Source organism: Cygnus olor, chromosome 5 (assembly GCF_009769625.2).
Source record: "Cygnus olor isolate bCygOlo1 chromosome 5, bCygOlo1.pri.v2, whole genome shotgun sequence".
Lineage (NCBI taxonomy): Eukaryota > Metazoa > Chordata > Aves > Anseriformes > Anatidae > Cygnus > Cygnus olor.
Window position 1 is genome coordinate 63965228 of NC_049173.1, and position 16473 is coordinate 63981700.

General features: G+C 35.7%; 1 protein-coding gene across 3 annotated transcripts in view; it reads left to right on the forward strand.

The window, feature by feature from the left end:
- ZNF143 (zinc finger protein 143) overlaps positions 1–16473 on the forward strand; it is a 46708-nt gene that overhangs the window by 20032 nt on the left and 10203 nt on the right. For all 3 annotated transcript variants that reach the window (XR_005820670.1, XM_040559836.1, XM_040559835.1), the window contains exons 8-15: positions 3198–3317; positions 4473–4548; positions 5992–6117; positions 8254–8433; positions 9694–9921; positions 11178–11326; positions 12886–13047; positions 13851–13997. Coding sequence is in view for 2 of the 3 variants with exons in the window: in XM_040559836.1 (XP_040415770.1) it covers positions 3198–3317; positions 4473–4548; positions 5992–6117; positions 8254–8433; positions 9694–9921; positions 11178–11326; positions 12886–13047; positions 13851–13997 (1188 nt within the window). In the remaining variant the exon portion in view is untranslated. The remainder of the gene's footprint in view (positions 1–3197; positions 3318–4472; positions 4549–5991; positions 6118–8253; positions 8434–9693; positions 9922–11177; positions 11327–12885; positions 13048–13850; positions 13998–16473) is intronic.

Here is a 16473-nt window from a genome sequence, read left to right on the forward strand (position 1 = left end):
AGGGTAATGGAGAATACAGGTTAAACTTATGAAGTCTGAGGACTTTTTTTAACCTGAGATTTGTAAAATTGTGTAAGGAGAGCAGTCTTCCTCATCATAGAACACCTCATTAAAGAGAACACCTCATTAAAGAAAGAAAGAAAAAAAAAAGAAAAATACATTGTAGCCTTCAAAGAGTTATGAACAACAACAGAAAATAATAACAAGACCCTATACCCTCATGTGCTCAAACGACAGAATCAGAAATGGGTAAGTCATTTCACTGAGAATGATATAGTCATCAGAGAAGTACTGTTTTTTTGGTTTTGTGTAATTTAAGAGGTAATGAACTAGATAACAATGAAAAATATCTTCCAAGGTAAAATATCTTACAATACCCATGAAAGAGAGAATTATAGGCTCACCTTTGACAGTGACCTCAAAATCCTCTATTCTTTTTTTTTGTTTGTTTGTTTTAAGTTAGGTCCCACAATATTTAAAGCCAAAGACACTCCACAGTTGTCTGTGCGGCATGACTGTGAAAGGAGAGAAAAGCCAATACATACATTATCTATGGTATTGGAATATATTCCATAAAATGAAATCAAGAAATTCTGGGGTTTTGCACACTTTTAGGTTTGAATAGGGATACAACTCCATCAAAATGCAAAATTCAAGGAAGAGCAGAGTAAGATTTTGGTTGGCTTTAAGTAAAAGTAAAATAAGAGCCTATTAAACAAAATGTCCCGAATATTAAACAAAATGATATAATCATATTAATCATATAATCATATTAAACAAAATGAACCAAAGAACTGAGGGGCCCAAAGCCCTTATTTCTGAAAATGTTGACTGTGGTTATATCATGGTGTGATCAGATACCTACTTGTAACTCGTTCAGAAATACTATATTGCTTGAGATAAAATAGCTTAATATTTAGATATAGTATTAAATAAGTGTATATTTATAAATTCTTTATGAAGTTCACAGTAACACAAGAACAGAACAGATGTTATGCTTCTGAGTAGTCATTCAAATCAGTTACATACGGTTAGGGTTTTTACCAAAGCAAAAAAAAAAAAAAGTAAAACCTCATTGTGATTTGTACATGTGAGAACAAAAGTCTGTGTGACCAAACGGATATCACACATTATTTCTTTTCAAGTCTGTCATACCCATCTGTTCACGATAAAAGCAGAATCATATGACTGGTTCATATGGATATGATATAAAAATCTTATCTGAGATCTCTGTTACCTTTGTTGTTCTCCTGTGCTACCTGTCTGAACTAAGTTAGGATGCATTTGTGATTACTTTTAAACTTTAGGGTTTGTTTTTTTTTTTGTCTAAGTGTTTTGAAAAACACAATTTCTCTCAAAGTGTCAAATTATTATAAAGGTGCTTTGTTTATGTTATTTTGTTTTTGTGCCTAACATCTGAATTTGTTATTTCTTTAGAGAACATTATCTTCTAAGAGTAGTAATTTTAATACAATATCTGTCCTTGCTGAATAATAGTACTAACTGAATTCTTAATAATTTTCAACTCATACCAACTAATGTGTTGTGAAGATGCATGCTTCTGCAAACAGTTGTTTGACCAAACAAATGCTCATGATTTTCAACTGATTTTTTTTCATGTGTGTTTTATCCTTTATCCCAATCTTTGTATTGACAAAATGTCTGGTTATTTCCTTGTGGATACTAGAAATAGCACATTGATTACAGAATTTTTTAAATTTTCTTTTAAACTTTGACATACTTAGCTTTATAGCAGATCTTAGCTACTACATACATACCGTTATATGCTGAAAATGCAAAAAAAATGCTAACAGTTTTACTGACAGGAAAAAAATAATCCAAAAATGTTTGAGTGTACATACTTAACTAAGATTGCGTTACCAGTGTGTCTTCTCCGCATTAGGCAACACATTGCCAGCAGGTTGAGGGAGGTGATCCTTCACCTCCTTCATCACTGGTGAGACACATCGGGAATGCTTGGTGCAGTTTTGAGCTCTCAGAAAGACATGGACATACTGGAATGAGTCCAGTGGAGGACAGTGGAGATGATTAAAGGCTTGGAGCATCTGACAGGCGAGGAGGGGCTGAGAGAGCTTCAACAGTTTAGATTCCAGAAGACAAGGCTGGGGGATTCTTACCAGAATGTATAAATACCTGATGGGGGCCCGTAAAGATGACTAAGTTAGCCTCTTAGTGGTTGACAGTGACAGGACAAGAGGCAGCTGGCACATATTGAAGTATAAGAAATTCTATTTAAATGTGAGAAAAAAACTTTTGAGTCTGAGAAAGACTGGACACTAGCACAGGTTGCCCAGAGACCTCGTGGTGTCTCTGGAGATGCTCAAAATTCAACAGGATACTGCCATGAACAACATGCTGCAGCTGACACTGCTTTGAGTGGTGGAGCTGCAGCAGGGCTGCCTTCCCATCTTACCAGTTCTGTGAAATGCTCTTTGACAATGTGGAATGGAATTGGATCCATAAGAAAAGGGGGTAGTTTGAAAGGATAGACCTTTTAAAAGTCTCAATTACTTTGTGTACAGTTGTATCAAAATATTTACATTTGGGCTTCTGCCTATTTTTTCAGTCTGTAAGAATGCTCCTTGATTATTAGTGTATGCAAAAAGGCTTTAAAAGTTGCATTGGAAAGCTATTCTGTATGCTTTCCTGTTGTGTCATGCAAGAAAGAAGAGTGCAACCTAGTTCTAGTTGTTCCAATTAGTTTGATCGAAACACATGCATCACTGAAAAAGTACAAAATGCTTTCCTTAATTTTCAAAAAGTGCTCATTATAAGTGTATTTAATCATTGTTTAGCCTTTGCATGAACTTATCTTTGAAGGTGGTCTGACTTATAGCTAACCTCCCTTAGGAACAGAACCAGTGCCTTAGATGTAATCTAAGCCTTTTCTTTCTAACACTCGTTTTACCACTGGGCTTATTTTTCAAATTAATTTGTATTTGTTGTTGTTTGACTAATTAATGCATGCATTTAAATGTATTAGCTACAAGTAAATATGCTTTACAGTTTCTCTCTTTCATCAAAATCTATGCTTTTTTTTTTTTGAGGGCTAAGAAATACGTGGCGTAGCAAAGAGACAAAAGAAACCTGTTAGAATCTGCTCTGACTTAACTACAAATAGGGTGTGACTTTCCCAATCCTTTGTATTTTTTTAATGATTTATTTTTCAATTTAAGATTGTCTTGCAAGGACATGGAACAAGAGTGACTGCAAAATCTCAGCAGAGTGGAGAGAAAGCATTTCGCTGTGATTATGATGGCTGTGGAAAACTGTACACAACAGCTCACCATCTTAAGGTGATGAGATGTAAAATGAGCATTGGTACTTTGTAGGCATGATTTTTTTTAAAACAAATTATATGCTTGAAATAATGGAAATGAATAGAGAGACAATTGCAACGGTGATGTTTTGTCCAATGTTTATTGGGTTGATACTACAATAATTGGTTGTCTCAGATGTTCATCCAATTTTGCTTAGTGTTCTGAGATGATGCGCTTTTTGAAAACTGAGCATCTAATAGACTATAGTCGTGGACTAAAAAAATATACTCTATCTGTTAATGTGCACTATAACTTAAAAAAGAATAAACGTTGACTGTAAATGGTACTTATTTAGCTGTCAGATTAGGTTGGATGCAGATGTGGCGTGCTGGGCTCTTATATTGCTAGCATGTAAGAAATCTCTTGTAGGTTCCACCAGCAGTATCACAGGAATTCTGAAATCCAGTGTTCACTTTCTCTAATCTACATGTATGCTTGATCATGCAAGCATTCCAGAGTCTGAAAGATTTTTTCATCATAAGTCTAATTCTTCAAAACAATTGAACATTCAAAGTGAAGAGCTGGAACATTTTCTTTACAAATGGCAACTCCTTATTTCTCTCATGCGTTTTGTTTGTTTTTTGGTTGCTTGTTTTTGTTTTTAAATAATTTAAAATATTACTGGAAACAGTAAAAATGTAGAGTTCAGTTTAGGCTGAGGTAATCACTTGCAGATGAGGTAAACTCCCTGCAGTAGAGCACTGTTGAGTCAGTGAGTAACTGACTGCATGGATTATATGCTACAATGGTGTCCTTGCTGTAGAGATTTCATGCAATGTAAGAGGATCAGTAGAAGTTCTCAGTGGAGTTAAAAATCAAGAGAGAGCGAGCCTGAGGCATTTATGCATACAGAGTTTTGTAGTTGCACATCGTCAATTGCACATATATTTACAGAAATGTTTTTTGCAAAACTGACTCAAAAGGATTAGGCTAGACCTTTGAATGAGACATCTGTAATTTTAAGGAAAACACTGCTACCCTGTTCTGTTAACTTTTATCACTGAGTTAAGGACATTTTAATGTGAATCTTAGGAAGAGAAATAAAATGCATTGTCTTCAAGAATGAGCTGTTTGTTTTGAAGTAATCAGATGCAACATTTCACTAAATCGGTGTATTGGATGTCTTGGCAGGTACATGAAAGGTCACACACAGGAGACAGACCGTATCAGTGTGAACATCCTGGATGTGGTAAAGCTTTTGCAACAGGTAATCTTTTGTAGACTAGCTCTTACTGCTTGCTAATGTTTGTCCATATAAGATAAGTTTTTAGTAATTTTTTTTTAAACTTCTAAGTAAAAGAACCTGCTTGGGAATACATTTATGAGAACTACAGAAAAAAGTAATTTCATCTAGAGTAGCAGATGGAAAGGAAGAAGGGGGAATGAGGTGAAACACTTAACACTTTCCCTTAGTCTTCACCAGTCATGCTACAGTCAGATTTTATCTTGAGAAAACAGTCCTTTCTTAAGGTAAAACTAATAATATAAATTAAATGAGGTGATAATAAGCTGAACCTGCTGGCTGGAGGCAAACATATGATCATCTGTTTCAAAGTTGAAAAGAACTTGGATGGGAGGTCCTCTTATTTTAGTATTCTTTATCTAATTGTATCAGAGTGACATTTCTCTTGAAGTGAACTCTGCATTTCATACAGACTAATCCATTCATGTGTGGCTATAAACAGCTTTTTGTCTACTAATACCATATTTGTGGTCAGAGCCATTGTACCACCTTAGTTCAACAACCCTTGCCTTTGGTATAGTTCATGTTAAGTACTGAATGCTCTCATTTTAAATATTTATAACTTTACTGGGTTGGATCATGAAATTGAGTTTATTTTAGATTTAAGAATGAATTAATGTTCTAGTTGGTAGCCATCCTGTGTGTTTTTCAGAAATCAAAAATAGGAATTTTAGGTGTTTTAGGGATATATTGAGAACACGCTGAAATTAAAGCAGGTGCCATCTTACAGACTATTACTTTACTTTGTGTAAATATACATCACTAGTGGACAGAAGGAAAATTCAAGTTTCTGTTTTTAAATTGCTTTTCAGGTGTTCTCTGGTCATGATATTTTCAGGGAAGTGCAGAAGGGAAAATGTTGTTAACATGCTAATTGCAAAATTGTTAACAAAGAGGGTCTGATCCAAAGCTTGCTTTAGATTTGTAGAGTTTTTGATGATGATGAGTTTCTGAAAGTAGTTTTGTCTACTTAGTAGTCTAGGGAGTGAGCATCTGTGACTGCTGTCAGTTGGCATGTGATAATAATATGGTTTAAAAAAATTAGAATAACTTGGAGCCCAGATAGCAGTAGATATTATTACTATTGACTTCATTATTGAGCTAACAAATGCCATTTAGATGATGGTGTTAGTATGAAAAAAAAAAGTAGGATAGAGAGCATACAGCTTCCTCAGAAGACAGAATAAATATTTGTCCACATTATAATCATTACAGTTTATCCCTCTGAAGGAAGTAAGAAGTATACTTTCTTAATAAATGAAGAAAGAAAAAAAAATTATAAACTGTATCTAGAGTTCTGTTGTTCTGTATGGTAGAATGAAGAGCTTGTAAAGAGTCAAAGAGTGATGGTTTCTGACCATCCTAATTTTGTATTTATACTGTTATAACATCTTTTCTGATCTTCAGGGTATGGGTTAAAAAGTCATGTCCGAACACACACTGGTGAAAAGCCGTATCGGTGCACAGAAGAAAATTGCACCAAATCGTTCAAGACTTCAGGAGACCTGCAGAAACACATTCGAACTCACACAGGTACTATTATCACTTTTTTTTTTTCTCGTTAATTCACGTATGTGGATTTTTTTCTCTGATTGCTCTGTTACTTTATACTTATGAAATGAGCCTGTGTATGTTCTTTCTGAAGCCCAGTGAGCTCAAAAACGTTTCAGCATGGTTAACAATTTACTGCAAATCCAGCATGCTCTTATTATAAGAGTGCTGAAGCATTCACACTACCATTGCAAATGCACCAACATTTAGCAGTGTCACGTTGTCACTTGGTGCCTTTATGGTTTCATTTGCAGCTATAAAAGAACAAGGATCTTCCCCTCACTAATCCAGCTTACCTTTTAGAAATGGCATCAGTGTTTTTACATTTTGGTGCTTTGAGATAAATTGCTTGTGGGTTTCATGAAGATTAATAGTTCTCAGATTATTGCTATCCCCATTTCCCTTCTTGCAGCACAAAAATGAACGAACATATGCTACAAAAAACAAATGTTAATAAATATTCCAAACGTGTAAAAAATAAAACCAAGTCCTTTGTGCAAACGGATGGAGTTGTGTGTGTTCATACTCTATGCAACAGTGCACCCAGAGGAGGCAAGCAAGTCCAGGGACACTGCCCACTCTCCCATGGCTTTGAAACTTTATCCTATAGACCACTGTTTCGTGCTTTCCTCATTTTCTGCCTATTTTAGCCCAAAGTGATTTCAGTGGCAGGCCAGTCTCACTTCCTGCTGCCATCATGTGCTTTGCCACGGCTTCCGTGAGCTCCTGGATAGCCGATTCTGGTGTCAGAAAAGCTGGTGGCACCAGATGCTGCTCGGCTTCCTCGTGGCTCCTGCGGGAAAGAGCTTGAAAGCATTGCGACCTGCTTTGCATTGCTGGTGCTGAAAATCTCAGTCACCTGGAGACAGGTCACTTTTCTAGCAACTCCATTAGAAACATAAAGGCTGGCCCCGCAAACAAGTCCGATGACATTCTTGCAGGCATTCTCGAAGAACAATCATTGTTTTGGTTTGTAATGGAGGGTCTGTTGTTGGGCGGGGTGACTCTGCAGCCCTGCTCCTTTCAGGCTGTAATTTGAGGTTCTGCGGTGAAGGAAGGATTAGGGGAGCCATGGTAACACAACATTGAGGCGTGTACACTCACATACACTCTGCCTTGGCAGAAAACTGAAAAACCTTCCCGAAACAGCTGCCTTAAGGAGTGAATTACAGTTTCCTCTGCCAAGGAGCTAACTACTTTGGAGTTTCATGGTATTAATGTCTGTATCAGGACTTCATTTTTTATTTCTGCCTTTAAGTATTTAAAGTCGTATCTGTAGTGGTAATCTGCCCTCTCTTGCTCTCAGATTCGTCTTTGGTAAACAGTACAGTGAGTGTAATGTACTTAGCTCTAAGCAGTGTGAAATTACGACAGAACAGCATGTCAGGTGTCTTGCACTTCTCCAAAGTCAGCCCCGCTTTGCTCTGCCCCCCAGCAACTCTATGTGCTTTGGTAGATCTGAAGGGTCAGGGAGATTAGGTACGGACTGATCTTATCTGTCATTCATGGTGAAGGTTTTGGTGGAATTAAGTGAGTTATTGTGTTTAAATTTATAAGAATAGTCTTACTAACAACAACAAAAAATCTGTATTTGTGATTGCTTTGGTTTTGGGGTTTGAAACTTGAGTTTCAAAGCTGTCTCTCTTTACAAAGTTGGCTCTGCTCTTTTAGGTTAAGTGCTTTCTGTGGTGAGTTTTACTAATCCATCTGGATCTTGGTTATATACTAAATCACGAAGGTATTTTTTCATCTTGTTCATTACAATTGAGAAATATACAAATAGTATAATACACTTGTATTGGACAATGTATGTAAGAATTTGTATGGGGGGGTTAAATACATGTTAGAATATGGCACAGTATGAAAGCTAGTCAGCAACTGAGTCTGTTTTGTACATCATAAAGTACTAACCTAAATACTTCATAATTTAGATCACAGACTACAGTTTTCTGAAATTTTGCCAGATACTGCTAAAGAGCACTCCATGTTCACATGCTCATGGTATTTCTGACTGAGGTTCTTAATTAGATAGCTTTGGTTTCCAACATTCAGGGTAACTTAATGATTTTTGTTTTCTTTCATATTTTTTCCATGTGTACCTTTTCTTTTTTTTTTCAGGTGAAAGGCCCTTTAAATGTCCTTTTGAAGGATGTGGCAGGTCGTTCACAACGTCTAATATTAGAAAGGTTCACATCAGGACACATACAGGCGAAAGACCTTATTACTGTACAGAGCCAGGATGTGGGAGAGCTTTTGCCAGTGCAACTAATTATAAGAATCATGTGAGAATACACACAGGTATATGAATGGTGTTTTTGTGTTTTGAAGTGGAACCTGCTTGGGAGGGCCTGTGTCATTCTTTTTGTTTTGAACACTGTTTTGGTGCACTGTAATTGGGTATAGTCATGGTTATGTGACCTGACCTGGTACTTTCGTTTGGGCCTTATCTCCCCTCAGCTGTGGGGAGTTAAGCAGTTAATTTTCCCTCCTTGCTGTCAAGGTAGAAAAAATTTCATTTGGCTCCAAAGCTCTTTGAAATGAATGCAAAACTTTGTCTTCAGTGGACACCAGGTTAGATACTTAATATGGTTCTAGGGCTTGCCAGTGTTGTGAGATGTATATTAAATAACAGCAAAGCATAAGCCTGAGCTTGACTTTGGCTCACCTTTATGAGTCACCCTTTCATCTTAGTTGTATTTTCCTTGCTCCAGGAATGGTGATCAAAACCTTCTTTTCATAGACCGGAGCTGAAAATACTTAGCCACCTTGATTGGCAGGGTTAGTCAGCAGAAATAATCTGCACAAATTAGAAGGCTCTAAAATGTAAGAACTATTAATAGCTCTTACTATATATATAATATCATCTTGGTAGCCTTATATACAGCCTTATATATTTTATAGAAACACAGGCAAATTTGATGGAGATGAGTTTTGTATCTCAGATTATCTTTTTAGTTTATAATGTAATTTGGATGTTTGTTTCATTGATTTTAAATTAAAGGTGCTTTTTATGTTAAACCATAATTGTTTAAACATATGCTTCCTGTAGATTTCTTCAGACCTTAAAGACTCAAAAGTAAGATAAATTCTACTAGTGTAACAACATAGCTGATCACTGAAGGAAAGTACAGAGCTTCCACTAATAAAGGAACAAAATTGTCAGTGCTGTGCCAAACTGATATTTAGGTTGGTATCTTCCCAGAAGCCCATGGTGCTATGTATGTCACACAGTGATGCAGTTTGCATTTGCTTTCATCCTTAGGATCCGTTTCAAAAGATTCTGCAGATTGCATCTTTCAGACTGCATCATTCTGTCTTCATCAGAAGGACATTTTATATGGAATGATAGGGAGAAAAAAGGGCCTAACTTTCACTGGCAGATTAAAAAAAAAAAAGACAGTGAGAGGTTGCATTGATAAACCAGAGCTTCACTACTGCCTTTGAAATTGAAGTTTGGTTGGTAATAAAGACGTGTCACTAAATATCTACAAATTTGTTGACAATTTTGTTTGTGCATCCTGGATAAAGTTCTCTTTACCCATTCTGTTTTCCATACAGGGGAAAAGCCCTATGTCTGTACAGTTCCTGGTTGTGATAAACGTTTTACAGAGTATTCCAGTTTATACAAACATCACGTTGTACATACTCATTCCAAACCATACAACTGTAATCACTGTGGGAAAACATACAAGCAGATTTCTACACTCGCTATGCACAAGCGGACAGCACATAATGACACGGAGCCAATTGAAGAAGAACAAGAGGCTTTTTTTGAGCCACCTCCAGGTTAGAGTTTCAGACTTAGAATCTCTTGTTGTAACAAATGGGGTGGATAATATTTTGCTGTTTTTTATATCCAAATGAAAACATAGATAAAAATCTGAGGTATTTAATAAAGTTATTTAACTTCTTTGTAAGGCTTTTTAGTGTGGTAGTCAATTTGTAAACAGAAATCAAGAGTAATTGACCAGCTCATAAACTGAGTTTTATAGCAAGTTGAGAATAAGAGAGAAAATAGAGTTGCAGTCCCAGCAAACCTGCCATAAAAATCCTGCTATGAACATGAATGTGGGAAGGAACCTGCCAGAGTGTAAAATGTTTGGTTGCAACCTAGGGGATTTTTCTGAGTGCGTAAAACACTATAGTTGTTGGCAGTCTTTGGGGAGGAATAAAGGTACTGCATTGTGGAAAGGAAGAATCTGTCTCTGCAGCACCCTCAGACTGTGCTGGTTTTTCTGCAGTTAACAGCAGTTTCTGTGAACAGTCCTAGAGGCAAAAATGAAAACAAGCTTGAGTGTTGTGGTACTCCTTTAGAATGTTTTTTATGATACGAGTGTTGTATCCTATGAATATAAAAAATTAGGCTAAAGGAAGTATTTCAAGAACAGTTACAAATGTCAAATTCTGATTTTAGATGTGACTAAGATAGGAAATACAGATACAAACTGTTTTGGTCAGATTAGTCGTTCTATTTTACTACAGGTATTTGGGAAACTGCACTGAATGCCTCAAGCAAATTTGCTATAGTCTAATGCCATCTTTTAAGAGCATGATAAGATTCATTTGCTGAGGTTAAACATTTATTAAGATAATTAACGCTACTTAAATCTTCACACAAAGGCATTGCTGTATTCTTCTGTATGTTTGTTAATGAGTAACTTTGAAAAACTGCCGGTTGTGGTCTCATGAAGCCTCTTGTATGGAAAGGTTAACGTTTGCAGAATTAATTAGAATTGTCACCTTTTTAATGTTTGCTTATAAACTATATAAATACTACACATAATGAAAATACACATTTAGATGTGTTGTAACTTATTGCTAGAAGACTGTACCCCAGGTTCTAAAAACAAATAATTTGAGACTTTCTGACTTGCTTTTGGTGTTTTTCCTTCTTTTGTTTTTCTCATCTTTCCACTACCGTTTTTCTACTGAAGTATTTAAAAACCTTCAAACCAGGCTGGCGTTTAATTGTTGTCATTTATCTTTCCTGCCAGTCTTTTAGAGTATGTAAACTACCCTCTTGCTTTCTTTGTGTCAAACAGGTCAAGGTGAAGATGTTCTCAAAGGCTCACAGATAGCCTATGTGACAGGTGTGGAGGGAGAAGATGTAATTTCTGCACAGGTTGCTACAGTTACTCAGTCAGGATTAGGTCAACAAGTAGCACTAATTTCCCAGGATGGAACCCAACATGTAAGTAACCGGTGTGCTAAAGAAATGACAAAAATACGTTGAGAATTAAGGCTGGTGGTTGTGTATGCTCCATGGGCTTTCTCAAATCAGTTAGGATCCTTAATAAGTATGTACATGGATTTCTTATGGAAATAAATTTCTTTGGAGCTCATGTAGTATGTTTAAGGTTGGGCCTCCTCTGGAATACCTGAATTAGACCACATATTCTGATATCTGAAACTGTATTAATACAATTCAAACTTTTTTTTTACTGTCCTTGTTATCTTTGTCACTGTTAACAACTCAAAGTCTATTGTGCTCACAATGTTGGCACAGGCTATTGCAACAACTGTTACATCTACAGCCTATTTTCTGAGGTTTCCCAGAATTCCCTGATTATTCTATTAATATTTGATGATCATCTTCACTGTTGTCTTGCCTGCACACACTTTTTAGGAAAAATAGTCTTTTTAGTCCAGCTGTCTGTTTTACAAGCTGTTTGGTAGTGTTAAATTCTTACTGTTTCTAACATAAACAAGAGAGGATCAAAAAGGAATGTTTTGATGCTATCTCCACTTGAAAATTCCTGTGCGTAGCTTTTTTTTTAAGGTGTTGGTATGAAATTTCACTAAGAGGGGATTTCAACACAATTCTTTAGTTTAGCTCTATTAATATGTTGAAGGCATACAGGGAAAATTATATTTCTGCTGAGAAGGTACCTGATATGCCAGTAGCATGTGAAAAATATCTTCTAAATTAGACTTGAAAAATTAAAGATGTCTGTTATATTGTCAGCCCTGAATACTGCAGTAATACTAAGTAACTAGCATTTTTACCCTCTGACTGAAGGCCTTCAGGCCTTAACATGGAGTTCTTCTCACTTTTATTAATCCTTCAGCTTGACTTCAGTTCTGGGATGTTTTTATTGCCTTCTAAATCAGACATCAAATCACTTAACTGATGCCCTATTACATTTATACAGGAGACATCAGTAATTCATATTGTTGGGAATTCATATTGGTGGGAAGTATGCACCCTTTTTCTTACTACTGAGCCATTGTTTTATTTCTGTAAACAGATACGTGTGTTTGAAAGATCATGGGATGTTACATCTCCACCTGTAAGATGTATGTAGTGAGGGCTTTTCATCCCAGACTGGGACTTCTCCAAAGAGTGACACTAATTCTCAGGAAATGCATGAGTATCCCTGTCAGGAAGTAGAGTAACAGCTACTACATCTTGTGACCAGTATGTTACTTGTGAACAGGATTTTAAATGTTTTTTCCAGTGTTACTATGAACAAGTAGCCTTTTCATTCTGGATTATTAAGACAGTTTGTTTCAAATTAGGAAACTGAACTTCCACGAGTATTCCTGCTGAAGCAACCAGCAGGAATTTGTTTGACATTATGCTGTTAAACTTCAAATGCATATCACGTTGTTTTTTGTTTTTTTTTTTTTTTCAAATCTTACTTAGAAACATTTACCTGAAAACACGTTATGTTGCTAAAAGCTAAAACTCAAGTATGACTTGAGCATCAGTTAAACTTCTTTTACTTCAGGATATACTTTGTGTTTCAGGTCAACATATCTCAGGCAGATATGCAGGCCATAGGAAATACTATCACTATGGTAACACAGGATGGCACCACTATCACAGTCCCCACCCATGATGCTGTCATCTCTTCTGCGGGAACGCATTCTGTAGCAATGGTTACTGCAGAAGGCACTGAAGGACAGCAGGTAAAGTATTTTCCTATGTACATGTGTAATGTTCCTTTATGAGATAATATAAAATAGGCACATCAGCCATCACAATTCTGTCATTCACATAGATTTATCTAATGAAAGCAGTTTTCAACACCTGGTCATATCATTCCCATCAGAAGACTATGATGTGTTCTATTCCAGTGTTGTACAACAAAATATTGCTGGATGTTTTAGAAACAATACTTTGTCCCCAAGAAAAATTCTTGAGGTACCAATCTGATAATTCATGTATGTATACATGAAATAAGACACAGAAATACTAAACATCTTCCCAGAGTCACACAGTAAATGAGTGGCAAAGCTGAAAATTGAATCCAGTATGAACTGTAACTTTATCGCTTCATACCATGGGATTGTAATTTATTTGGCAGAGAGGAAATACTTGTATGTATTTTCAGTTTTGCTTTTAATATATGAATACAATAGCTAACATTTCTAGTAGAAATACAGTCATACAGATTTTAATATTCAGGTTAAAATGCATTCCACTGTTTTAAAAATGTACCATGTGAAAAAGAACGTATTTATTTTTCTGTACAGGTACAGTTACTGAATTCTGTGCAGTTCTGAGGATATTTATGTTTTGAGAGCTAGCATAACTTTCAGAAACACGGTGATGGTAACCTTTCTTAAAAAATGATCTGTTTTGCAGGATAAAATTATGTTCATAAATAATCATTGCTTTGAATTTAACTTTACATTTGAAGAAAACTGTTGCATGAGTTGAATAATGGTAGTCTGAAATCATCCAGTTGATTCTTTCTTTGGTCCTGAAGGTTGCTATTGTGGCTCAAGACTTAGCAGCATTTCATAGCGCCTCATCAGAAATGGGACATCAGCAACATGGGCACCATTTAGTGACTACAGAAACTAGACCTGTTACGTTGTTGGCTACATCCAATGGAACACAAATTGCAGTACAGGTAAGACGACGATAAATACTTTTTGGAGTGTTTCTTGCTTCTGAAGCTAGAAGCTCCTAATATTATAACAAAATGAATATAATTAGCTTGTCTTCCCTGAAAAAAATAGTCCATAACCATATGACCTCATCCTATTTAAAACAATGTATAGGATTAGCAAGAGGAATAATAAGTACCTGGTTTTTCAAATCTGCTTGTTGAACTTTGGAAAAGGGTAGATTCAAGGAGGGCCAAATTTACGGCCAAGGAAATCTTTTGCAGGAGAAGGATATACATAGTACTTTGGAGTCATGAGTCTTCAGTGGAAGAGTGCTTTCATTCATCCTTCAGCATTGCATATTGAGCTGATGAAGAATGACATGTTATCAAAGTTAAATGGCTGTGAACTCCCCTGTACAGATAAAACTACTGCGTTTTTTATTAGTACCCTGAAATGTTAACAACAAGCAAGTATGAATAGTTCTGTAGGAAAAGTAAAAATCAGAAATTTCTGGAAATAGTCTTCATTTGTTTGTGTGCCAGACCAGAACAGTACAAACAGCAGTCTCTGAAAATATTTCCTCATACTGTCCATACACTGTAATAAAAGAGTAATTTCTAGGTATGAAGAAGAAGTTTAATTTAAATTGGCTAATTAAAAAAAAAAAAAAAAAGAAAAAGTGAAAACCAAGCACAAATCAAAATTTTTAGTGAGAAAGTAACTGAAAATAAAACATAGACAAGTATTTTATAATTTATTCACAAGTAAGCTTGAGAGAAACTCCTAGGGCAGGAACTATTAGTGTACGTGCTACCTTACTCAAGCAAACAATTTGAGTAAGTGTGTATACTACTTTTATTACATATGACACAATGGTAGGTAAATACGAGCTCTTGTAATTTTAAAAAAATGTTTCTTAAAGTGACATTAGAGTCAGGGTTCAAGTAAATGACTGAGTGTTTTTAGAGAAATTGCTTCTCCAAGGACACAATCCAATTTTAAACCCAAAGTAAAAGAAAAGGAGTTAAAGTAGTTTAAATTTTGGTTTGAATGTTAGGATCAGTCCTGCAAAGTGCCTAATACTTTCAGTGCACCTCAGAGCCCTCTTGGTTCTCTGCTTTATTATTTGCATAAATAAGAAGTACGATGGGAACGTAATAAAGCTACCATATTTAAATTTACCATGGAATCGGGACACAACTCTTTGTGGGCTTGATCCTATTGAGCTAGTATCACTACAGAAATGCTTTGTCGTAGAGAACATAGAAAATCACAGGAACCTGACGTCTCAAAATAGTGTGTGGAGGATAATTTTAATACAAGTTTTACTGCCTATGTATTCCAAGGGAGTTGAAGATACTCAACTTTCTTGAGTGCAGTTTGCATGATGGCCTTTAGCTCTCAAAAATGCATCAAATCATCATCATATTGAACATCAGTTTGGCTGTGCAAAGAGGAAATGCTCAAAAGAGCTTCTAAATAAAAAAGAATTAAGTGGTGTATTTTAATATATGTCTTTTAAAAAAATGAAGTTCTTGGAAATAGCTTCAAATAGAAAGGGAAATGTGGAAGATAGACACACAAAGTTCATTTTGGAGGATAAAATATACTTTGCATGTGGAAGTAACAGCAACTTAAGTCTGGTTCCTTCAAATTGTTCATATTTGCTGAAAGTAACAAAAGATCAAAACTTGTGAGTGTTTGAGTCTCATGTTTAATGCCACAGTCTGAGTGTATGTATGCATGCGACTCTCTAAGAGCATAAACTGAAGGGAACTGTGTTCATATTTTCAAGATGAAATGATAGATTGTTATCTTGCCCCATGTTAAATTTAACATAGCAAATCAGATGTTGATTGACAAGCAATGAAAGGTAAAAAGCTCATAATTCTGAATTCCTGTTTTGTTGAGTCGTTTGTACTACTCAAAATTCTATGTAAAAGAAAGCATATTTTAGTGATTGTCAAAATTACACACACACATGCACACCCCAAAAAAAAAAAAAGGAAGGAAAAAAAGAAAGAGTAACTTGCATCCTCATCAGAGAGTCCTTTAAATGAGGAGGAAAATGCCTGTCTTTTACTACCAGCAGTGAAGTTTTTAGTGAAGTTAAATATCTTTATGTTAATGAAACTTAAGATATACAATATAAATAGTAGAGGAAGTGTTGAAAACTATTCTTGAATGTTCCTGAGTTCTTGATATGTCTCTTGTATTTCCATACTAATAAATTAATTTACGTGGTTCCTAAATATTGATAAGGCCAATAGCCCAATAGCTAGATTCAGGTCCTAAGGAGATGGTAACAGAGCAACTCTTGATTTGAGTGGCTCCACAATGTGATATCCAGTGACTGTAAAACCAAGTTATACATGATATTTAGTACTGTCTATCCATTGGTTAAATAATGTGTTTCCACTTTTCATACTCTTACACATCTTTCTATCTTATGGTAGAGAATGGATAATGGCCAGGTTCACATTTTTGTTAGGTTGG